The sequence below is a fragment of the Lethenteron reissneri genome, chromosome 61, assembly GCF_015708825.2.
Source record: "Lethenteron reissneri isolate LAM-NWPU_2019-01 chromosome 61, ASM1570882v1, whole genome shotgun sequence".
Lineage (NCBI taxonomy): Eukaryota > Metazoa > Chordata > Hyperoartia > Petromyzontiformes > Petromyzontidae > Lethenteron > Lethenteron reissneri.
The window spans coordinates 579,323-603,727 of NC_083839.1; the positions used below are offsets into that span (position 1 = coordinate 579,323).

The window sequence follows — 24,405 nt, forward strand, 5'->3', positions numbered from 1 at the left end:
TTGAAGATTTGGTTATTCCTTTTTAAACATTTTACTGAATCTAGTGGTCCCTTACTGACTAGAGGGGGGGTCATTTTAACACACTGCGTACACCATATTCAAATAGAAAAAACATAAATGCTCGCATACGAGATGTGACACTCGTTTCGTTAGCCTGGAAATCGGTAATAATCGGTGTCAGTCGATGCATCCGTACACCCAGGGGTGCCGCGGTGGCTAGGAGATGTTAATTCCCTCACCTGGTATGCAGGAGGTCGTGTGTTCGATCCCGACCCTGTGACGCCTGTTGTACATTTGGAGTTTTCATCTTCTCCCTGTCGTCGCTTGGATTTTTCTCCGGGTCCTTTGGCGTTTCCCTCCAACATTCAGGATTGACATCACGCGTTTAGACTAATTTTTGGCTGCTATAAATTTCCACATGATAAGCCACTTCGTTGAGCTATAGATTGTTGTCAGGTCGCTTTTGAAAAAGAGCTGCAGTCACACCTCGGTATTCGACCGCTTTGGAATACGTCGAATTTGGTATACGTCGTGTTTTGACGAGAAAAAAATGTCTTGGGATACGACGCACTTGCTTGGGATACGACGTCTTGCTTGGGATACGACGTCTTGCTTGGGATACAACGTCTTGCTTGGGATACGATGTCTTGCTTGGGATACGACGTCTTGCTTGGGATACGACGCACTTGCTTGGGATACGACATCTTGCTTGGGATACGACGTCTTGCTTGGGATACGACGTCTTGCTTGGGATACGACGCACTTGCTAGAACTTGTATGGGTCAGGATGAGTCGCCGCGTACCCGCGTAGAACCCATTCACGACTCAAACAAAGCGCCGCTCCTCAGTCTGCCTGTACAGTTGATCTTGTTCAGTGCACAACCCTTAATTTATTTAAGCATTTTTTTAAATTTATGTATGCATTTTAGTAATAAGTAGTGTCCAAATTATTTTATACAACCCCATTAATGTATAACATGCCATATAAAATATAATTTCTTAAACTCTGGAACGGATTATTTCCTTTCCCTTTATTTCTTATGGGAAAAATTCGTTTGGTGTCTACGTCATTTTCGGTATCAGTCCTACCTTCTGGAACGAATTAACGACTTATATCGAGGTACCACTGTATATTGCTCAGTGGGCCTTACCTGGTATAATAAATAAAAATTCGTTTAAAAAAATACCGTTGAGAAATAAGTCGGTAACTTTAATAACCACGTGTTTTTTCTTCTGTGTGACTGTCTCGCCAAGGTGTTTTCACCTTGAAACGGGTTCAGACAGAAGCATATTTTTTGACGTTTCGCTGTAAAACGACACCCGAGTCCAATTGCCGACCAACATACAGGAGGCTGACTTCATAGGAGCGGATGGCATGTGTTGGCTGAAAGGAGACTTCAAGCATTTGTAACATTTCCCATTGCTACGGATCTCTGTGAAGAATGTGATTTCACACGCAAGTCATGACTCCTGTTACGGAGAGTTGGGCGCCCCGTTGTGACGATCTGTGGGTTCGTGTTAAGCCACGGTCCTTGTCTGCCGCTCTTCAACGGGGTATTCTTTACACACGAGTTATGTCGATTATATTTCATACGTGAAATGTTAAAGTGTAAAAATAAACTAAATAAACTATGTCAAAAAATAGTATATGAACTATTTATTTTTCGATTTAAAGCTTTTGTGACTGCAGGGATCCATATTCTTGGTTCTTTCGGTAAAGTTACGTAGAAGGGAAAACAATAAAATAATAAAAATAAAACATAATAAAATACAATTTTCACGACGTTTCGATTGCAACACAAGCAATCATCATCAGGTGTGAAAAAACACAGCAGCCTATTTTATTGTTTTCCCTTCTACGTGACTTTACCGAAAGATCCAAGAATATGGATATTTTGTTTTACTTTTTCAGGTAAGGCCCACTGAGCTACATAGCTCTTTTTCAGAAGCGACCTAGCCATCACAAATTGGTGCTCAACGAAGCGGCTTATCACGTGGACATTTAAAGCAGCCAAATACTCTAAATGCACGTTTCTAAATGTGAAGGGAAAAACCGGAGGACCCGGAGAAAAACCCACGTGACTACGGGGAGGGGGAGAGCGAGAGAGACACGCAAACTTCAAATATACAGCAGCAGGTGTTGGGGTCGGGATCGAACCCACGAACTCCTGCATACCAGGCGAGGGAGATAACATCTCCTAGCCACCGCGACATGTTAATGTAAAATTAATGAGCTCAATAAATTTTCCAAAGGAAACAAAAACATGAAAAACGTTGTAAATAAGACTACATAAAAAAAACACGTATTGTGACTTCCAGATCTTGACTCGTTTAACTTAAATCGATGGCTCGGCAGGTTGGGTGAGAGACGACAAATTCCCGGACGGAGAGAGCCGGTATGACGGCGGTCACCTGCACACAACGTGAGGTTGCGCCGTGGTGGGGTGAGAGGGGAGAAGGGGGTGGGGGCCTTCGCTCGGCCTCTGCAAACTCTGCGAAACCGCTTCGTCGGTTCGCGCCTTCCTCCGCATGCGCTGATTCACTCCGCCCTGGAACAGGATATACGGGGGTTGTGGCGTGTAGACTGGCGAGGAATGACGATCCCCCATCATTTCACCAGATGCTTCCGATGACAAAAACGTCCTTCGATGTTAGCGAGCGCATTCGCAGGCAGGAGCAAGCGCGCGCGCGCGTGCGGGGGACCTCGCTGGGGAGATGGGGAAGGGCCGAGCGATGCAAAAAGCACATGGTGCTCATGACTGTTCTGGAACTTTGCTACGCAAATTACACACTCCCAATAGAGCTATAGACGCTCGCTCAACGGGGGAGACACCTGCACCGTATAACGTCACCAAGCATAAGCCAGAAGTGTGTGATGGTATGTCTCTGTTTTTGGCGTCAGTGTTGAGCAGGTAACGGCACATCCTTGCAATGTTTCTCTCCTGCCACTGCTGGCGGAAGGACCTCCATCTCGAGCGCTGCTCTAAAGAGCCGTATTCGAGGATGGTTTGATTGAAGGTTTAAACTTCAAATCTAGAAGTGATTGAAGGTTATACGTTGTGAATGAATAAACTATATTCTTATGCATCCAACCAGAGTGCAATTGCGCTCTATAATCGGTGCATATTCATAAATTAGGTGTGGCAGGAATGATTGACCACTAAGTCACCTCTAGATGCGTTCACCTAAACCTTCTACAGCACAATTGGCGTTGGGGAAACGTGAGCTTTGGATTTCCTCCTCTCGCCGCTGCGAAACGTGGTAACTGAGAAAGCCACGGGGATATTTCCGTGCGAGTTAAGGGGGTGGGTGCCAGGGGGGGGGGGCATGGGGGGCAATGGAGACTTTTACGAACGCTCGGTCCCAAGTTCGTGCGCCCTGTGAGCCTGAGCGTCCAGACTGGACAGAGAAGAAACGAGGGTATGTATCCCGCCATGGTGGCGAGATGTTAACTACCTCGCTTGGTACGCGGAAGGTTGTGGGTTCGATCCTAACCCCGACGCCTGGTGGGTTCAGTGATGACGTCATCTTGCTCTATTTAAGACCGGAAGCTGGTGGATTGCTTCACTATTCTGGCAAATCGCCCGATGACGTTGGGTGTAATTACCGGCGAAACGTCACGTTACTCGCATTGTAAACGTCGTGGATTTACTCTCCAACCCACCGGTGGGCTGAGGTAGTAAACGAATTGGCGCGTTGTTTACGGGACAAACCTTACTGGCTGTGTCGGGTGGTGGAGGGTTACGACACAAAAACCTTCATTGTGAACGGCAAGGGGGGTGCGGCACCGCTCACTCTTGATAGTTCCAATGGAGATTCTCGCATTCTGTGACGCCGAGAGCGCATTTTGAACTTTGACTTCAAACTTCCGTGACTGCAGGAATTCATATTCTTGGTTCTTTCGGTAAAGTCTCGTAGATAGAAAATAAAAATCATAAAATAACATTTTTATTTTTTTATTTTCTATCTACGTGACTTTACCGAAAGAACCAAGAATACACATTTTGAGCGTACGGGGTGGTGGTGGTGGTGGGGGGGGGGGGGTGCAAGCTTGTGGAAGACAAGCGAGACGCGGCGTGGTTGCTTGTTATGCCGTCGTGCTCATTTCCGACGACCTATTTCTCTCGTTTCCTCGCTTCTCCTTTTCTCTCTCCCCACCACCCCCCCCCCTCCTTTCCCGGGAGCAGAAGATCCGCTCGAAGGTCGAGCTGGAGGTGTACGAGCAGCCGGACGACGTGGTGCTCTCCTTCACGGCCGTGTGCCAGAACGGCACGGTGAGGCCCGGCCAGCGGCAGTGCGGAGGCCTCCGCGTGAGGGACACGGTGAGAGCCGCCGTGCGTCCCGCCGTGCGTCCCGCCGTGCGTCCCGCCGTGCGTCCCGCCGTGCGTCCCGCTTGCGTCCCGCTTGTGTCCCGCCGTGCGTCCCCCCGTGCATCCCGCCGTGCGTGCCCGTGTCCCGCTTGAGGCCCGCTACAAAAATCTGCGCTCAATGGCTGACGGAGCTTGCGGTGGTCTGGCTTCGTCTTTTTGCGGAACGCCTTTTTCCCCCGGTTCCGTTAGGGACGGTCCCGTCAGTCGAGGTTTTCGGCGCACGTCTGAAAAACCGCGTTTATTTTCTCCTGCGTATCCGTCTGTGTAGGGTTGGTTTTTCTTTTGGTTTTAATGTTTTAGGGTTTTTATTTTTTACTGGGATTGTATTGTAAAGCAGCGCTGTGAGGTCTTGCGTGAAAGTTGCTATATATATAAAACACTGAGTTTTACTTATGATTCCAACGCACTGCTCTACGGGACGTCTGCCAAAAACATTCTCAGGCTGCGGTGTGTGCAGCATTCTCTGGCACGGGGTACTGCAAGGTCCGACACCGTGTCCGTCTCCAGTGCTCGCTGAGCTGTATTGGCTTCCGGTAGCCGAACAAATACGTTTCAAGGTCACACTCATTACACACAGAAAGTTCTTGCCTCAAGTGACCCACAATACCTTGCTGAGCTCGTCAAGGAGCGATAAACCACCACGCGATCTCCGTTCATCCATCGCAGCAGCTTTCGGCTGGCCCATCGAACAAAGATGGTCACCGCATGGCGCGCTTGCAGATGCGCTTCTACGGCCGTCTCGAGCGCTCTTGCTTCCGATATTAGGAAGCAAGTGGAGCTTTGCACTTGTAAGTCCTCTGTATTGGCAAACGAATTCATTTACCACTGCTTTTTGTGGGTTAGTTTGTGCGTTAGTTTGTTGTGGTCCTGTGCCGGGCCAGCCCAGCGTGGGTCAGCGACCGTCATCTGGGTTTTTTTTCCCACCGCAGAAGCTGACCTGTGCCGCTATCAACGTCACACTCGCCGAGTGACACCGTGGTGATGCTTGCGTGTCCTCACGGCTTGCCGACTTGCGGCGCGTTGCAGTGAACGGGTCGAGATGCGCGTAGGTGACGCCCGATGTCACACGCAGTGAAGGAGTCGAGGCACGCGTAACTGTTATAATAGTATTGGCGTTTATCCAGGAAAGGCTCACGGATACCTCTTTTAAATGATGTCGTTTATCAACGGTCATTTGACCGGAGCATTTTTTGAAAAAAAGTCGTTTTGTAATTTGATATAAAAATGAAGGGATGTCTTGTTTCAACTTGGCTTCACAGGAATGATCTTGAAGAATCGGTGGCCCTTAGCGGGTTTATTTTTGTCCTTACCTCATCTAGTCTCTTTCCTTCACACAAATGACGCGGGTTCCCTTCTTTCAAGTACGCTTCACCTTACTTAGCCTTGTTCACGACTGTTAAGGTCAGACTGTGGCTACATTATACGCACGGCAACCATCACCCGCTGCTGGTGAATCAATGCCCCAGGTGACTTGCAAATTGAGACGAGACGGGCCTGTTGAGTTCACACCCGGTTAAACACGAAATAGCATTGAAACCTGATCAAGACGTCGTTTCAACATTACCACCGTAATACATTTTGATGCCGTTGAGTCATAGCAACAACCATCCATCACCCACCGGGGGTTTCTGTGTTTCGGCACAGAAGCGTCACGTGTAGCTCAGTGTTTGTCGGAAAGTACTTCATCATCTCTGCTGTGACAATCTAGGGTTCCATTGCCTCAAATCTACCCTTTGTATTTTAGCGATTGAAATCGTCGCTGTTCCCGTGTGCTCACGCTTAGTGAGTCTCTCAGGGAGATAACTGAAACGTTATGTTGGGTTGTATACGTGCCTATATGAAATCATCCTCTGCATATAATCTTTACGATAAAAAATAAATAATAAATTTTTTTTATCCTGGAGAAATCCGATGAGCTATGAAGCGATTTTTCACAGATGTCGAGTAGGGGTGGCTCAGAAAGTCACGGCAACAAACAATACAAAACGATTGGAGTGCAAAATAGAGGGAAAATGTAAAATAAGGTATCTTTTCTCTTACTAAGTACAAATTGCAAAAGTATATTAACCATTTATATAAATACAAATGATAGCGCATACACATTCTTGCGGAGGGAGCTGGTAGGAACGTTGGGTTGCTCGGTCAATGGCCAGGGTCAACAGCGGCGTGGTGTATTCCGCAAATATGCCCAACTGTGAGGGCGGGCACAAGCCGGCGTGAGTAGGTGAAACGTAGAGTTTTATTAGGGCACCACGGGGTGACCAGCCCCTTCCCACCCAGCCCCACCCCTCCCACCCCTCACCCAGCCCCACCCTCCCCACCCAGCCCCTCCCCACCCTCCCCACCCAGCCCCACCCTCCACAGCTTTTCCCCACCCAGCCCCTCCCTCCCCACCCAGCCCCTCCCTGCACGATGGACACAATAATCCCCTGTGGGCTGGTGTAACCAGGAGGTTCCTACCAGTATTAGGTGGCTTATCATGTGGAAATGTATCGTAGCCAAATACTCTCAACCCGTGTTTCTAAATGGGGAGGGAAAAAAACAGAGGACACAGAGACAAATCCACGCGACCACGGGGAGAGAGAGAGAGAGACACGCAAACTCCAAATATGCAGCAGGCGTCATAGACGGGATCGAATCTACGACCTCCTTTATACCAGGCGAGGTAGTTAAGATCTCCTAGCCACCGCACCGCCCCATCTCCTCGTCATGTCTGGCTGTTGACTTGCCAACGTTGGGATCACTCGCGCGAAGACATTTATTCGCGCGAAACCTGTCAAGCTGCCTGTGTAAATGTTTGTGCGAAGGGCCTGGTTTGTGTGAAGGGCCTTGTTTGTGCGAAGGGCCTAGTTTGTGCGCGCACGTGGGTTTGCGTTGTTAGTGGCTTATTTTGTACGCGTAGATACCGCGTGCTCATGCATTGCTTTGTTAGCAGTTTGAATTGTGCCGGTGGTTGGGGGAAATAGTTTGAGTGCGTTTGATTAGCGTTGCAATGGTTTGGTTTGCGGTGTGTTAATGGTTTGGTGCGTATTAAGCAGTCCCTCCAGAAAAACGCGATTATGCGATCGCATGATTCCATGCAAAATCAGCCAAAGTCCGCATATTTATGCGGGGGGCGCGTTTTTTCAAATACGCCGCACTTTCGCCGCATAAATTGCAGATTTCCGCGTGCAAAATATGCGGGCTTGCATGATTTCATAATCCCCGCATTTTCGTTGCAAAAAGTCACATATATCTTAGCAGAAAGTTGAAAAATGTTGCGTTTACTTCACACAAGCGCAGCCATTTCTCCTGTTGCCATGGGAACGTTATGAAGTGACGTCACTCATTACACGACATCATTGAAAAGCTGCAAACCCCGCGATGCCAATGAAACCATGATGAAGCCCGCAAATCTTTCTCATTTGCCAACAAACATAAGCGCATAAGACCGCGCAAAGCAGTTTCCCAGTGTGTTACATGACAGTGGGGGCAAATTATTTTGCACTCCGTGCAACTGCGTGTTGGACCACAGGCGGAAGTCGACGCTGGACAGTCACTTTGCAACCGACAAACATTCGAGGATGGTTAAAGCAGCAGCGGAATCAGCAACAGCATCTACAAACTAGTGTTGTCTAACCGAAGATCAACTACCAACCAAAACCTCAAAGCCTTGGTCTTCCTTTACCATAACCAACGAGTCCGCAGTGGAGCATTTGAGAGGGAGGAGATGGTGGAGGGGGAGGAGATGGACACTGAGGGAGAGGGGATGGAGGATGAGGATGGTGAATGATTGGCCAGTGTTAGAGGCTACGTAGTTAGTTTTATTCAGGAGTTTATGCAACTTTACAGTTGTAAGATTGCACTTTTTTGTTAGTAGTATGTAAATTTACATTACTGTAAGACTGTACTGTTACTGTATTGCTTACGTTACTGTGCACTGAAAACACTTATTTTAACAGAAGATGTCTGTTTTGTATAGCTACCTCTGTAAAACAGGAAGCACACATTTTATTTTTTAATATTTTATTTATTCATTTTGACAGAAGTTGTAGCATATTCATTTCGTAAAGCTACAGAACTTGTTCGACTCAATGTTTTGTAAGTTTGAGCCATCTGTTTGTTAAGGTCTGAAATAAAACAAGATGAGAACTTAAATATTCCCAGCACTTTCTGTGATGTAGTATGCTTGCTTATCATAGGAAGTAATAAGAAATTACTCTTTACATTAAAGTAGTAGCCTAGTGAATAGGGTGTTGGGGGAATTACTTTTTTTTCTATTTTTCATCAAACCGCAGTTTGTGCAAGTTCCCACAATTTAATCGCGTAAAATTGCATAAATATCCCGCATATTCCATCGCATTTTTTAAGAAAACGTGCCGCATAATCAACGATTTTTGCCCGCAACAATCACCAAAAAACTCCGCGTTTTTCTGGAGGGACTGATTAAGAAGTCTGCGTTGTGTGTTCATGTTTCGGTTTGCATGTAAATTTTATTTGTTTTTGTCGTACAGTGCCACCTCGTGGTAGTACTTGGGAAGCCAATAGCGCGTCAGAGCACACAGAGCCAGCGCGCGCACGAGCGCCCACGCTAAGACACGAGCACGTGGAGAGTAAAGTCAGGTGGCCCACCTAACTGATACGTTCGTCAACATTGTTATCGCGCGATACTGCCGTTGGCAGTGGTGTGCAGGCACAAAGGGCAATAACACTGCCCCAGAAGGAAAATATACATGATTAGAAACGGCATTGGGCAACAGGCTGGCTATGATGAATGACCATTTTCCACTACTTCACCTATTATATATTTATTATTCCTTTCGGCGCAGCGCTATTGACGAACGTATTGATCTTGTGCTGTTAACAGCGTGTCGGAGGGCTATGCCGGCACCTGTGAGATGATTGCGGATTTGAATCTGAGCAGCCACCCGTGACTAAACCCTGTTCTCACATTACGCGAAGGGCAAAATATTCCAACTAAATAATCTCTACATCGATGGGACCCCATAACTGCTCCACCCGAGCCATCGATGCTTTGATATTTGCGTTTTCATTGTGCCGTTCGCCTTTTGGCGGTGTTCTCTGGTCTGACACCGGTGAGACTCGGCCATGAAGGAGGCTGTCTCTGGTGTAGGCCACTCGGTTTCAAAGACAATGCATACGTTGTTATCAAAGCCACATCTGTTTGCATATTCTACCACAAGCATGCATGGTTCGTGCAGACTTGATGATACCTTGCGGATAGAGGTGCCTATTTGATGTTTAAACAGCTTAACACCTCCTGTATTTTTGCCGGCAAGTGTAAAGCCGATTAGCACGGTTGGCTTCGTACGATACGAAAGAAGTTCAACGTACGTACGTACAAAGCCTTTTAATATTTTTTATTATCACTGCTACTTCTGCTGCTGCTGCCGCCGCTGCGTGTCGTCCCACTTCAGGTGAGCTTCACCGTCACGGCGGAGGCGCGTGGATGCCCCCGCGGCGCCGGGGACGACGGCGCTGGCACCAGCGGCGCCGCCGTGGGCCCCGGCGCGCGTTCCTACGAGCGCAACTTCACGATCAAGCCCGTGGGCTTCCGCGACAGCCTGCACGTGACGGCGCTGGTGCGGTGCGGCTGCGCTTGCGAGGCGAGCGTCGTGCTCCGCAGCCCGCACTGCTCGGGGGGGTACGGCTCGCTCTCCTGCGGCCTGTGCCGCTGCAACCCCGGCAGGATCGGGGAGCTGTGCGAGTGCCAGGAGGGAGAGCTGGGACCGTCCGGGAGTGCGCCGGTACGGTGTGCAACTTTTCACCAGGAAGGGGGGGGAGGAGGGGCAGGGTGGAGGAGGGTGGGGGTGTCTTGTTGGTGTCAAGAGCAGCCTCTGTGGAGGAGGAGGCTCGTGAAGGACGCTGCTGGGCGGTTGGAGGCAGTCGCCCTCCACGACAACGAGCGGAGCGCCGGGCGGCTAAAACGCAGCAAGTTGGCACAGTAGGGGGGCACAGGCGGTGCATCTGCCAGTGCTCTCGGTCACCTGGGTCTGTCTTGTGACCTCCTGCCAGCGAGCCTTCGACGCTTAACGTGGCCTCAGAATGCACATAGTCTGGCACGAGCGACGTCACCGAATGGGGGTTGTTGTTGTTGTTGGGAAGCGGCAACGAACCCGGCGACCCAAGTTCGATTCCCGCTCACGGCCAACACGAGTGACTATTATCTGAACCGGTCCTGGCCCTCCGCCTAGGTCGACTCGGCCTCAAATGAGTACCTGGTGCGATGTGTAGTAAACGTCGCCACCGGGGAGACGAAGGCGGTCGGGGTGGCGTGGCGGCGGCCACCCACACCGCCTCTCGTTACCGGTGCCAACTTTCATAGGTGCCGCACGCTCATAGCGCTTGCCCCCCCCCGTACATTCTGCGAAGGCTCCACGGTTGGGGTGGGGGACCCCTTGTCTTTGTGTCCGACGGCAGGGCTCGGCGTGCCGCATGAGGGAGCGCAGTTTGCCGTGCAGCGGCCGTGGGGAGTGCGTGTGCGGCCAGTGCCTGTGCCACGCCAGCGAGTTTGGCCGTGTCTCTGGGGCCTTCTGCGAGTGCGACAACTTCTCGTGCCTCCGTCACAAGGGGCTGCTGTGTTCCGGTACGTACGTGCGTGCGCGTGTGTGCGTGCACATACACACAAGACATAAACTAAATTATAAAATCTTTTTTTTTTTTATTAGGTAAGGCCCTTTAGCTGTGTAGCTCTTTTTCAGAAGCGACCGGGCCACAAATGATAGCTCAACGAAGTGGCTTGTCATCACGTGGAAATTCATAGCAGCGGCCAAATACACTGACCGCACGTTGATTCTAAACACGGAGGGGAAAACTGGAGGACCCGCAGAAAAATCCACACGAGACCACTGAGAGAAAGAGACATGCAAACTCCAAATGTACAGGCGTCGGGGTCGAACCCACGATCTCCTGTATACAAGGCGAGGGAGGTAGCATCTGGCGCCCACCCCTCCCATGTCGCCTGCATAGGCTGGGAGGGCAAAGTGCTGTGAGCGAGAGCCTGTCAAGGATGTCACAACGGCACGAGGATTTCGTGTGGTCGGCACCGTGCCGGACGTCTTAGTCTTGCCGGTGCTGATAACACTGGTTAACACACTTTTTCTGCCATAAGGTTTTAAGGTGCTGATTCCAAATCTGGCATCAGTTTTTGTCTATCACATCAGGTTTTTGAGATATCAAATATTGCATTTTCAATAAAAACTGCAGAAGAAAAATATTAAATAAATGTGGATATCTACGTAAAATGATATTATAAACACACTATCCTAAATATACAGCACCATATTTTAACACTAAAGCAGTCACTGACTCACAACAACTTGCAATCATAAGTGACAGAGTTAATTTCGGGTAAAATCAATAAAAATGGGGTATGCCGATAGCATAAAAATGATGTGATAGAACAAATCTGAGATCAGATTTGGAATCAGCACCCTGAAATTAGTCTAAAACAGCAAAAGTCCAGGCCAGAAAAAAAAGTTTTTTTTTGTTGACCAGTGTAATTTTCACACCTTAACGAGTTCCTCGTTTCAGACTCAGTAGACGTAGTGGGGATCCAGGACCCTTGACTGCCTTGCCGGTATGAGCGAGAGAGAGACGAGTGAGACTCCAAGTGGAGCGCCGGATCGTCGGTGAGGATTGTGAGCGTGGAACGTCCGATGCCGAAACATGCCCGTCGTGTTTGTAATTACCGGCGAAACTTCATGGTGCTCAAATTGTGAATGTTGTGGATTTACTCTCCAACACGCCGGTGTGCTGAACTAGTAACTGATCGGCACGTTTTGTTTACGTGACAAACCTTTACTAATTGGCCGTGTTGGGTGGTGGCGGGTTTAACGACACATTTATTTTCACGCGATCTAACCAACATCAAAAACCTCTTCTGGATAATATTGTTTGTGAAAGCCCTCTGTGATAAATTTTCTGCCTTCCTTGGGACGTTGGGATCGTGGTCTGGGATGTGTCGACCTCCCTATTGTGATTATATTTTTCCATCTTGATTTGAAACTTTCGTGAATGCAGGAATTCATACTCTTTGGTTCTTTCGGTAAAGTCACGTAGGTATAAGTAAAATAAATCACGACGTTTCTGGCGCAACACAAGCGTCCGTCATCAGGTGACGGACGCTTGAGCTTTCTGTTTTGGTGTCACATCTTAATTTGTTCAATTCATTTTTGAATTTGCTTGATAGTGTGCTGTATCAATGGGTTCTAGATTTGAAGCTTTCGTGACTGCAAGGATTCATACTCTTAGTTTTATGCTGTATCAGCAAATCTGGCTGTGACGGTCCCACCTGAAGACGGAGACTTGTGTTGCCTCCGAAACGTCGTGATTTATTATTATTTTATTTTTATTAATTTTAATTTTATTTTTTACCTACGTGACTTTACCGAAAAAACTAAGAGTATGTATATATGGGATTTGGTCATTATATGTAATTAACGAACAGCATCACGGGATGCTATTCACGTGAATGACACCATAGATAATATTGGTCGCCAAAGCCTGACGCTACGTGTTAAACTGACGCCCGTCATCCGTCCCCCCCTCTCTCTTGTGCTCCCCCCCCCCAGGCAACGGGCACTGCGAATGCGGCGAGTGCCGCTGTGGCCCCGACTGGGTCGGCGAAAGCTGCAACTGCACGACGCGCACGGAGGCCTGCCTGGGCGCCGACGGGCATCTCTGCAGCGGCCGGGGGCTGTGCTCGTGCGGCCGCTGCGTGTGCACCCAGCCCGGCGCGTTCGGCGACGTCTGCCAGAAGTGTCCCACGTGCCCCGACGCCTGCAGCATCAAAAAGTAACGCCACGGGGCACCCCCCCCACCCAACACCCTCCCCCTACCCCCCACTCTCCCCCCCACCACCACCTCCTCCCTCCACCAGTCAAGCGCCACGTTGGTGAGATGTTAACTACCTCGCCTGGTGTGCAGGAGGGTCTGGGGTTCAATCCCGACCCTGACGCCTGCTGCTGTATATTTGGAGTTTGCGTGTCTCTCTCTCATCATCATCACGGTGGCTAGGAGATGTTAACTACCTCGCCTGGTATACAGCAGGTCGTGGGTCCGATCCTGACGCCTGCTGTATATTTGGAGTTTGCGTGTCTCTCTCTCTCATCATCATCACGGTGGCTTGGAGATGTTAACTACCTCGCCTGATATACAGCAGGCCGTGGGTCCGATCCTGACCCTGACGCCTGCTGCTGTATATTTGGAGTTTGCGTGTTTCTCTCTCTCTGCCCGTGGTCGCGTGGATTTTTTTTCTGGGCCCTTCGGTTTTTCCCTCCACATTTAGAAACATGTGATTAGACTATTTAGATTATTTTGCTGCGATAAATGTCCACATGATAAGCCACTTCGTTGAGCGATCGTTTGTGGCCTGGTCGCTTTTGAACAATAAGTTAATATCTCAGTGGGTGTTGCCTGGCAGGATGGGGATGGTTTAGTTTTATTTGTACGTGTTTGGGTGATTTGTTTACCGTTATTGTACTTTGCACTCTTATCGTATCGTTGTTTCTGTATTGTTTGTTCCTGTAACTTTAAATCTAGATTTGAAGTTTTTGTGACGGCAAGGATTCATACTCTTTGGTTTTTTCGGTAAAGTCACGTAGGTAAACATTTTAACTAAATTAAATCACGACGTTTCGGGTGCAACACAAGCCTCCTCCTTCAGGTGGGGACAACTTAGCGAAAGCACAACCGCTTAAGTGTGTGTGTGTTCCTGTAACGTTCTTACCCCGTGGCCCGGCTGGAGCGACAGCGCCGTTTTTCGCCAGAGGTCCTTCGAGCCCAGCGTCTGCTCTGCTCAAAGTTAAAAGTTAAAAAAGTAGAGTCGCAACTGAAAGTGGTTTATTGATCGTATGAGCATTGAGCGCGTCGTTCATCTCATAGTCAGTGGTTGAAATGCCACATCCCTTAGTGTGGGAGGGGGGGGAGGCGAGTCTTTTGCGTAGGACAACAGCTTTTTTTCGCAAAGTGTTAACTCATTTTAATCGGCTTCGGAGGAGTCATGATGGGCTGAGTCGACCCCCTCTGACGGGGATATTTGAACTCGCGACCTTGCGATTGCGAGCCACACGCTTGAGCCACCCGGCGGGTTAATACCGCGGTAGTATTCACCGGAAACGCCACGCCGCGCACTTCCCAGCGGACGTTTAAAAAAAAAATACCACGTTGTTATTCGTGTCAACGGCCCCGAATGTGACAAAAATGACGGCATTTCTCCGGGCTTTCTGCAGTGGGAATATAACCTGCCAGCTCCTTGACCCCCGCAATGGACCCCGGCGCGGCTCGCATGTTGCGGTGGGGGCGAGGTGGTATACGTTTTGATCATTACCCCATGTGTAGAGATAGTTCAATGTTTTTTGTGCCATTTTGTTGAGTGGATACTTTACTGTGTGTTCTCTTGGTGTGGTCTGGCACGGTTTCGTTGTTGTCGTCGTTGTTGTTGTTTGTGGCTTGCCCACTCTTCATAATTAATTTATTCTTCGGTTCTTTCGGTAAAGTTACGTAGATAGAAAATAATACAATAAAAATAATACTGTTTTTTTTTTATTAAACTCAACGTTTAACCTACTCACGCCGGCTTGTTGCCGCCCTCACAGTCGGGCATATTTGCAGAATACACCACGCCGCCGTTGACCCTGGCCATTGATCGAGCAACCCAACGTTCCTACCAGCTCCCTCCGCAGGAATGTGTTGATTGGCTGAAACGGTGCGCATTCCGGAGGGCGGCTCCGCGCTTGTGATTGTTCGGACGCTACGTGTTCACAGGGAGTGCGTCGAGTGCCGGCTGTTCCAGCGGGGGCGCCTCTGGGAGGACGGCTCGTGTGCGCAGATGTGCGTCGACGAGATCCAGCAAGTGGAGACGATAGGTCCGTCGCACACACACACGCACGCACGCACGCACGCACACACGCACGCACGCGCTGCACATCTTCATGGGACATCCCTTGCCAGTATCAAAATATAAGAATAGGTTTTACCCCTTTCTGGCAATAAAACAGTTGTGTTAAGATTTTAAAAGACCAAGCTGAAATATTTTACTAGGAATCATGTTTGCATTGACCACATGTAACTTGTAGTGAACATGCAAACATAAAACCTGCTCTGGTAAGTATATGTATTGTCTTTGAAACTGATTGGTCCAGACCAGAGTACAGCTTTCTTGAGAGCGTAGTTCTTAAACGGTGTTAGACCAGAGGACGTCAAAAGGCGAACAGCACGAAGACAATGGTGAGTAATGCCTGCTGGGCTGCATGCTGTAGGCAGCGCTGCATGCCCCAGTACACAGTCTTTGACATCAAGGACCAGGGGTTACGAGGCTCAGGCTGAAGCCAAGGTCCAGGTGCCTGGGCGTCCGAAGCCAGTGTCAAGACCAGTCAAGGCCACGTGCTCTATACCAGGGGTGGGGAACGTCCGGCCCGCGGGCCGTATGAGGCCCGCGAAATCATTTCGTCTGGCCCTGCCAAGGCAACCGCACGACTCGAAATTCAATAAATCGATGCGCTTTTTTCATAGCAACATGAATTTAATTTTGTATGGCCCATGAATGATGTTATAAATATCCAAATGGCCCTTTGCAGAAAAAGTTTCCCACCCCATCTAGACCAATGGTTCCCGGCCTCGCTTGTATGTACGTACTTTGAACTTTCGCACCGTACGTAGCCAACCGTGCTCATTGGAGGTGCGGACCGCCGTCAACCCTCAAAATATTTCCGCATGCCTCCGTGCACCGATAACGCACATTTCGAAACTTAGACCTACTCTTGATGAATGCCAGGAATCGGCAGATGTCGCCGAGAGCCAGCCGTGTTGACGAGCCGTGAATGCGGTCTGCGAATCATTGGGCAGTTCCACGGACCAATCCCCCACGACCTTTCAGACCGACCCTCCCGGTGGTCTGTGGACAAGCGATTGGGGACCACTCCTCTAGGCTTAGGCCTTGGTCAAGGCCGGTGGCTCCAAGCCAAGTCCTCAGACCCAAGCCCACACCCCGGAGGTCACTCTCAGGGATGTGAGAGCCTAGCGGTGTCGATTCCCAGGAGACTTGTCTTGAAGCCCCAAGACTGCTCGGTAACCACACGTATGCACGTATGTACGTACGTATATTTTAACTCATTTCGTAGGCAACCGTGTTTATCGGAGGTGCAGGGCCGAAAGACAACAAACTAAACGCAAAAAGCAGTTCTAAAGAAATTAGTTTTCAATCCAGATGATTTAAAAGTGCATAGATAGCTCCCAGTGGGGTCCTAATATTGGAAGGAAGAGCGTTCCAGACGGCCGCGGAAGCGCATCTGAGAGCGCCACGCGATGCAGTGACCGTCTTCATGTTCGACGGGCGAGCCACAAGCCGCTGCCTGCCGCGAGGGTGGCCGTCGAGTTCGCGTGGCGATGGTTCGTCCACGCGTCGCTTGCGCAGCGGCGATCTGCGATGCGCCGTTGACGTCACGCAGCGGGCGGGCGCGTCTGCGCGCCCCCGTGTGTTGGTGATGCAGATGAGAGTCACAAGGACGCCGTGACCTGCAGCTACAAGACCCAGGACGATTGCATCATGTCGTTCACTTACACAGAGGACTCGGACGAGAAGTCCGTTCTGGCTGCGCTCAAGGAGCCAGGTAAACCCGTCCGTAGTCTGCACGAGCGTTCACCATGTGATCATACTCGTATTTACGGTACATGTGCATGTGCGTATGTCTATATACAGTAAAACCTTGGATTGCGAGTGTTTTGCAAGACGAGCAAATTTTTAAAATATTATTTTGATAAACGGGCGACGTCTTGAAATACGAGTAGTGCGTGTATACGCTTTGTTTGCCGAGCGTCACGTGATCACAACTGATGTACGAGTGCTTTGGATTACAAACACGTTTCCGGAACGAATTATGCTCGCAATCCAAGGTTTGACTGTATACTGAAGTTTTTTTGCAAATCCACTGCCAGATGAGGGCCTCGCCCGCCATGACGAGCGGGTCGTAGAGGTTGTTTGACCGAATGCGTCATGCTGGTCAGTGCGGGTATTGTTGAAGGGCTGGGAGCATAGACGTGGGTTGATGGGGCACCAGTCAGTCTGGTGGACTTGAGTCCTCAACATGTGCGGAGCGATCAAGGAGTGATTTTCGTGGGAAATGGTAACCACGGTAGTAGTGATAGAGGAGTGACAAGGAAGCCACTGACCGCCACTGAGCACATTTCCAACCAACGTCGCACCGCAAGCATCGTCGCACACCTGCCTGATTCCCTTACTGATAAACTATGAAACTATTCACTAAATTTTATTTTGCCAGGTAAGGCCCCACAGAGCTTTATAGGGCTTGTTCAGAAGAGACCTGTCTATCACAGATGATAGCTCAAGGGAGTGGCTTATCGCGTGGAAATTTATAGCAGCAGCCGAATATTCTGAACGCACGTTGATTCTAAACGTGGAGGGAAAAACCAGAGGACCCGGAGAAAAATCCACACGAACACAGGGAGAGAGAGAGAGACGCAAACTCTAAATATACAGCAGGCGTCAGGGTCTGGATGGAACCCACGACCTCCTGCATACCAGTCGAGGCAGTTAATATCCCGTGAACTCCTCTGGCTCCCGTGTTGTCCGCCTCTTCCCCCACCCCCGGTGCGCCGTCACGCAGAGTGCGCCCACGGCGTGAGCGAGACCAACGCGGTGCTGTGCGTCGTGGCCGGCGTTCTGCTCGCCGGCGTCGCCGCTCTGCTCGCGTGGAAGCTCATGGTGACGGTGCAGGACCGGCGCGCTTTCTCGCGCTTCCAGAACGACCGCATGCACGCCAAGTGGGGCGCGGTACGTATCAGAATCGGAATCTTTGGTTAATGCTGGAGGAATCCGATGAGCCAGTTGAGGCGGGTAAGAAGGTTGCAACAACAACAAAAAATATTATAACATGATAGTAGTGCAAAGTACAAGAAAGATGTTAAACAAATTCTTGGTTCTTTCGGTAAAGTCACGTAGAAGGGAAATAATAAAATAATAAAAATACAACTATTAAATTCTCGCGACGTTTCGATTGCAACACAAGCAATCCTCATCAGGTGTGAAAACCACAGTAAGAAAATTTGAAAAAGTGGCGGTTTTTTTCTTAACGCTAGCACTTTTTTCAAATGTTCTTGCTGTGGTTTTCACACCTGATGATGATTGCTTATGTTGCAATCGAAACGTCGTGAGAATTTTATAGTTAAATTTTTATTATTTTATTATTTCTCTTTTACGCGACTTTACCGAAAGAACCAAGAATATGAATTTCTGAAGTCACGAAAGCTTTAAATCGAAAGATAAACAAATCGCACACAATCATACAAATACAACACTCAACCATCTCCATCCTACCAGCTCGAGCCCACCGAGGTATTCATTTATTTTTCAGACGTGACCTGGCCACAAATGATAAGTCAACAAAGTGGCTTGTCACGTGGAAATTTATATCAGCAAAATTCATCTAAATAATATCAATGTTTCGAAATGTCTTTTGAACTTCTATCGCAACTGTGCGTAGCCAACCGTGCCAATCGGAAGTTCGGGGAGGGGGGAAAACAAACTGAACACAGAAAGAGCAGTTCTAAACAAATGAGTTTGTCATGCTCGATGATTTGAAAGGAAGGAAGAGCGTTCCAGACAGCTGCAGAGCAGCACTTTCACAGAACACAGAACAGGTTATAATAATACTTACATTCGATATAGCATCATTCATGCTAATAGCATCCCATAACTCTGTACGTTAATTTTATATAAGGACCAAATCCCCTACACAGCCACTGCCAAGCAAATGAAAACCCTACTACTACCAAGCTAAATAAAAATGAATAAACAAATTAAGAAATGGCTACACAACAGAAGCAGCACAAACAACAACAATAACAATAATATAAGTTATCACAACAGAGAAAGGAGTCCACATCCCAGACCACAATCTCAACTTCACAATCAAGCCAGGAAATTTAAAACGCGACCAATATCATCCAACATGAAGGATTTTGTTGGGTTGGATCGCGTAAATATAAATGTGGCGTTAAACTCGCCACCACCCGACATGGCCAATTATTAAGGTTTGTCACGTAAACAGAACGTGCCAATTAGGAAACCTTCACAGGAAGGCGGCAGAAAGTTACGACTAACTTATACCGATCAGTCCAATCTCTTTGCCGTTGTCGATGTTTATTTGAACCGGTGGCCCCCCCACTGCCTGGCTATCGCGATCCGATTCCAGAACGCCGGGCGCGAGCCAACGACGTGGAGGGATGCACGCTCGGAAATCACGTTGACAGGACGGGCAAAGGGGTGATCGCATGGATCTGAGAGCGCAATTCACACGCGAGAATTCAGACTTGAGAAAAAACGAAGTGAGCGGGGCACGTCATGGTTAGCGGGGGACGATGATGGCCGATGGTCAGGAACCGTGACGGAGCGGCAGCCGAGGAACGGGAACGCGTCTTGAGAGGACGCTCCGCCGAGGGAGATGGAGCGACGGTGGAACGAGCGCGCGTGCGGCTGGATTAGCGCCTCCGATTAGTGCGGTTTTGGCTCCGTACGGCGCGAAAGACATTCAACGTATATTACGTCGCAGGCTTGTGAGAGGGTAACGCCAGTTTAGGAAGGCCTTCATCTAGCAGTCGATAGATCATGGCCGATCAGGGTTCTTCAAGTTTTGTGAACGACAGATTTGAGGTGACCCCTTCAGGCAGAAGACATATATCAATGATGATAATAGATTAAAACAGACTAGTAACTTTAAGAAGAAACAATTAACATGTTTTACGCCGCCGTTAAAATATATCATATTTAACCTCATGTGTCCTGACTTCTGGGCCACCCTGCATAATAGGTGACGTCTCAGGCAAATGGCCTGTCTTCATGGCAAGCAATCAGAGATGCACTGGGTGATAAGAGTGGACTTCGACTCTCAACTTGTATTATCCACTCTGTCTCGCCTCTCTGTGCTACGACGAAGAGCCATTGCCCAAAACGTCACCTGTCATGTATTTTGATGCATATATTTTTTTTTAAAGCGGCGTTATTGACCTATGTGTTGAAATTAGTTTTTGTCAAGGTACGCTTGTGCACCGACTGCCAACGCTGCAATAGCAGCGTCACCAAAGTTATTCGGTCAAAATAGTGAATCATTGCATAGCGACAGACTGCGGGTTTAGGCGGCAGTGTTTACAACAAACAAGCTTCTCGCTCGGCCCGGACAGTACCTTTCACACACGAGCGTCGGCCGCTGACACATCCTGCCGTCCACAAGCTCGGCATTCGAAACCACCCCACGCTTACTCACTCCCGCACACAGACCGGCCTCTTTCATCGCGCGACACTGTGCGCCGTTTGTCCCGTTTTCCCCGACGAACTCGCCGCTCATCTGCGTTTTCCCCCTTTTCGCAGGGCTCCAACCCGCTCTTCCCGAACTCCAACCACTCCGAGGTCTCCTTCCACGGGCTGCCGCTTCCGTCTGGGAATTGAGGTTTTTTTTTTGGAGAGGTCGGAGGCGACGCGCGGCGGATCGGAACGCAGACCAACGCCGTGACACGCCCCTTGTAAGCGGGCCATCTGCCAGGAGACGTTCGCTTGAGGCCGGGTTCAACGAGTTCCTCCTTGTTGGCAACGAGCCGTCGCCTCCAGACAGGCCGGACCGACGTGGACGCCAGCCGAGTGGTGACCGACTCGCGCCCATCACTCGACTTTTCTCCATCCCTGCCGAGGCCCCCCACCACCCCCCCCCCCCGCCCGTCGACCTGCCTCTTAAATGGCATCTGCCTCGTTATCCGCCCCCTCCCCCACCCCCTGCCATGCTTATACATCATTTTTTTTTCACCGTACAACTGAGCTGCACCGGGTGGATTGGGGGGGGGGGTGGGGCATGTCCGTCGACGGCTCGTTGTCTCCCACCCAATGGGCGAGGGGTCGTGCTGTGTTTAAAGAGTCGTCACCGAACGACTGTCACACGCAATGAAATGCGTTGTATGCCCCCACCACCCCTCTCTAACACTCTGGCCCTGCTTGGCCCCGAGCCAGATTCAGAAGCCTTCTTCGCGAGGCCAAAGTATCGCGGTGGCTCGACATGGCAAACGGCCGGTGGGAAGTCCAACCCGTGCCGTTAAATGCCCACCCCCCCACGCTGGCTTATCTCGGATGTGCCAGTGAAAAGTCGGTATGTATATATATGTAACGAGTCATCCCGAAATCAGCGTATGAAGTTGCGATTTTATTTAGGCAGGCTCACCTTGTCATTTACAGGCAGTGACCGTCGTCACGGCAGAGGTCGCAAACGGGTTTTGATTCCTTACCCTACCCGTACCCAGCCGGGTACGGGTAGGGTACGGGTATCGGGTACATGATTGCGACCTCTGGGATGAAGCCATGTTGCAGGCGCGGGTGGGTTGATTCTAGGAACTTGAATTGTGAGAAGAGACAAGACGTTGGGAAATGAGTGACAAACGGTGACTCACCAGTGACCCACGGTCTGCCCGTACCCGGCTGCACCAATGTCGCAAACGGGTACCCGTACCCGGCTGGGTACGGGTACCCGGGTATCGGGTAGGGTACGGGTATTGGGTACCCGGTTGCGACATCTGTGTCACGGTGACCATCGTCACGGTGACCGCCGTCACGGTGACCGTCATCACGGTGATCGTGACTATTGCCGAAATGATTGTGATGATTATTGAACTAAAACTAAACAATTTTATTTCATCAGGTAAGGCCCATTGAGCAGCTAAAAAGCTATTTTTCAGAAGCGACCTGGCCATCAAAATGCTGGCTCAACAAGAAGTGGCTTATCATCTTGTGGAAATTTATAGCAGCCAAATTCTCTAAAACGCGCAATGTTTGTGGTAAATGTGGAGGGAAACACACCGGAGGGCCTGGAGGAAAAACATCGATGCGACCACATTGTTACGGTGAAGATGCGCAGAGTGACAACAATCCTGTGCCGATCGGAGAGGAAACGTGTTCGCGAAATGCAGCCGGCCAATAATCAACACAGTGACGGCGGGATCACTGCAATGAAAATTGTCTACAGTTTCTTGAGATGGAGTTTCAGAGTATCCTTTCATGTGTAACCATGTAATCATCCTTTTTAAGTTATTGATGAATTGTAATATAAACGCGTGGTCATGTATAGCAATAACACGTCTGTGTTAAATTCGCTTTAAGTGGGGAAGTGAAGCACCCCACTTGACATTCCCTGCGTGCGTCCGCGCGTGCGTTTACCTGTAGAAACGTGCGCCAATTCTTTATACGTTCACACGCTCCGTTGCCGTAGTGGAACACAAACTGTTTAAATCCATAAAAGCCTTCCCACGGCGAATATGGATTAAATGTCGCACGACTGCCGGTTACAACAAATGCCCGGTGCTTCGTGAACACTTTTGGTAAGAATTGGATTCGGTTGATTCTAAATAATTCCAATTCACATTGAAATTTTTTTGTACCCCTTTAAAATGTTGCGGTTGCCCGTCCAGCAGCATGTGTGGCCCGCTAACGAAGTGGGCCCTCATATCCGTAGCGGCGAAAACAAAGTGTGTAGACTACGGTAATGGAAATGTTTTAGCGTGTGGTTGATACATGTAAATACCAGCGTAAAAAGCCAGCAGGTTATTATTGATTTGCTTTCTGTCCGTGTACAGTGCGAAATAAGTTCAACATACATACATGCGTACGTTCGCGGAGAAGTCGGGTATTCCATTCCATGGTCCCGTATGATTGAATTCTCCGCTGGCCACACGCAGGCAAACTTACTATGCTTGAGATTCCGTATTATTGCTTGCTGCTCAAGAGAGACCCCTTAACACAACACCAGGGTCTCGAAGCTCACTTGATTGGATTGACTTTGTGTGCGTAATGAATAACCAAATGTCTCTGCTTTTAACACTTGATATATTTTATTATGCTACATTTTTATGGTGACCCTGGGACACACACGGAGCAATGACGCCAGAAAAAAACATTGGAACTATTCCCAGAACATTTCGTCTTTTTTTTTTTAACACGTAGAAATAATTCACAAAACGTTGTCATTAACACAGCCTTAAATATAAATTTATGGAAAAGCCGGGTGACGCCGTGCCAGAAACGTGATGAAGTGCGCCTTCTGGGTGCCACAAGTTCTGGCCTGTAACCCCTTGAGGACGGCAGTGAAGTGTTTATAGCCTGCTTGGCGAAAACTCGTCAGGGTGTAAGCGATTTGGAGGGTGGCATTTTCAGCTTCTGTTAGCGCCCAAAAGTGAGTTTATTGCTTCATCATGAGATAAGTTAAACTTGTTTGTCAGGTGAGAACTTAAGAGAGACCAGGAGAGTCTCTGTTGCAAGTGTGACCTGCCAGGCGGGGGGGGGATGATTGTTGTGCAGAATACAATTTTGGGTGATCCGCGGCATAACCTTAGAATTTTGGCAACGTTGGGACCCCGACGCCGGCACACGATGGCCCGCTCTTGCGAATGACGCCAAGGGGATCTTTAGGGTCCACTGTGAGTGAAACAGACGGCGCGCAGCAGCAGCAGCAGTAGTATAATTATCACTCGGGTTATTACCACAGTATTAATCGTGGCGGCCACTGGATTTGAACCGTGATCATCAGCAAGTCGGCGATAGCGCGACCGCCGCTGGCTCGGCCTTGTCAATGCTTTTGTAGTGACACCGACAGACATGGTGACTTAACAAGAGCCTTTTATTCAGACTCAGCACCAACGATGCCCAGGCTTGGTTCTTGAGGCTTGAGCGCCATCTTCTCCAACGTCTCCTCTCCCGTTTTGCTTGTCCCCTTTCATACCTCCCAAGCGACCTCTCTGGAAGCTTCTATGACCCCACTCCCTTCGGCCAATCCTGGCCCTTCCCCACCCAATGGTTCTAGACCATCCTATAGTCCACCGCTCGTTTTCTCGCCTCTCTACCTTTCACATCTTTCCTCCAATTCCTTTCGATCTTCGTCTCCCGACCAATCACTGCCGATGTCTCCCTGCACCAATGGGAGACCTTGACCCACCGAAGGGGCCATCCATTGAGTAGGTAAAAAAAAATCTGTCAAAACTTGACCCA

At 49.3% G+C, this 24,405-nt stretch overlaps 1 protein-coding gene across 1 annotated transcript in view; it reads left to right on the forward strand.

Annotated features, from left to right (window-relative positions):
* Positions 1 to 22,025, forward strand: part of LOC133358311 (integrin beta-5-like) — a 43,352-nt gene extending 21,327 nt beyond the window's left edge. The window contains exons 9-16 of the mRNA XM_061576566.1: positions 4,188 to 4,322; positions 9,788 to 10,117; positions 10,791 to 10,956; positions 12,944 to 13,166; positions 15,138 to 15,238; positions 16,862 to 16,981; positions 17,996 to 18,162; positions 20,755 to 22,025. Coding sequence (XP_061432550.1) covers positions 4,188 to 4,322; positions 9,788 to 10,117; positions 10,791 to 10,956; positions 12,944 to 13,166; positions 15,138 to 15,238; positions 16,862 to 16,981; positions 17,996 to 18,162; positions 20,755 to 20,832 — 1,320 coding nt within the window. The 3' untranslated portion in view covers positions 20,833 to 22,025. The remainder of the gene's footprint in view (positions 1 to 4,187; positions 4,323 to 9,787; positions 10,118 to 10,790; positions 10,957 to 12,943; positions 13,167 to 15,137; positions 15,239 to 16,861; positions 16,982 to 17,995; positions 18,163 to 20,754) is intronic.
* The last annotated feature ends 2,380 nt before the right edge of the window (positions 22,026 to 24,405 follow it).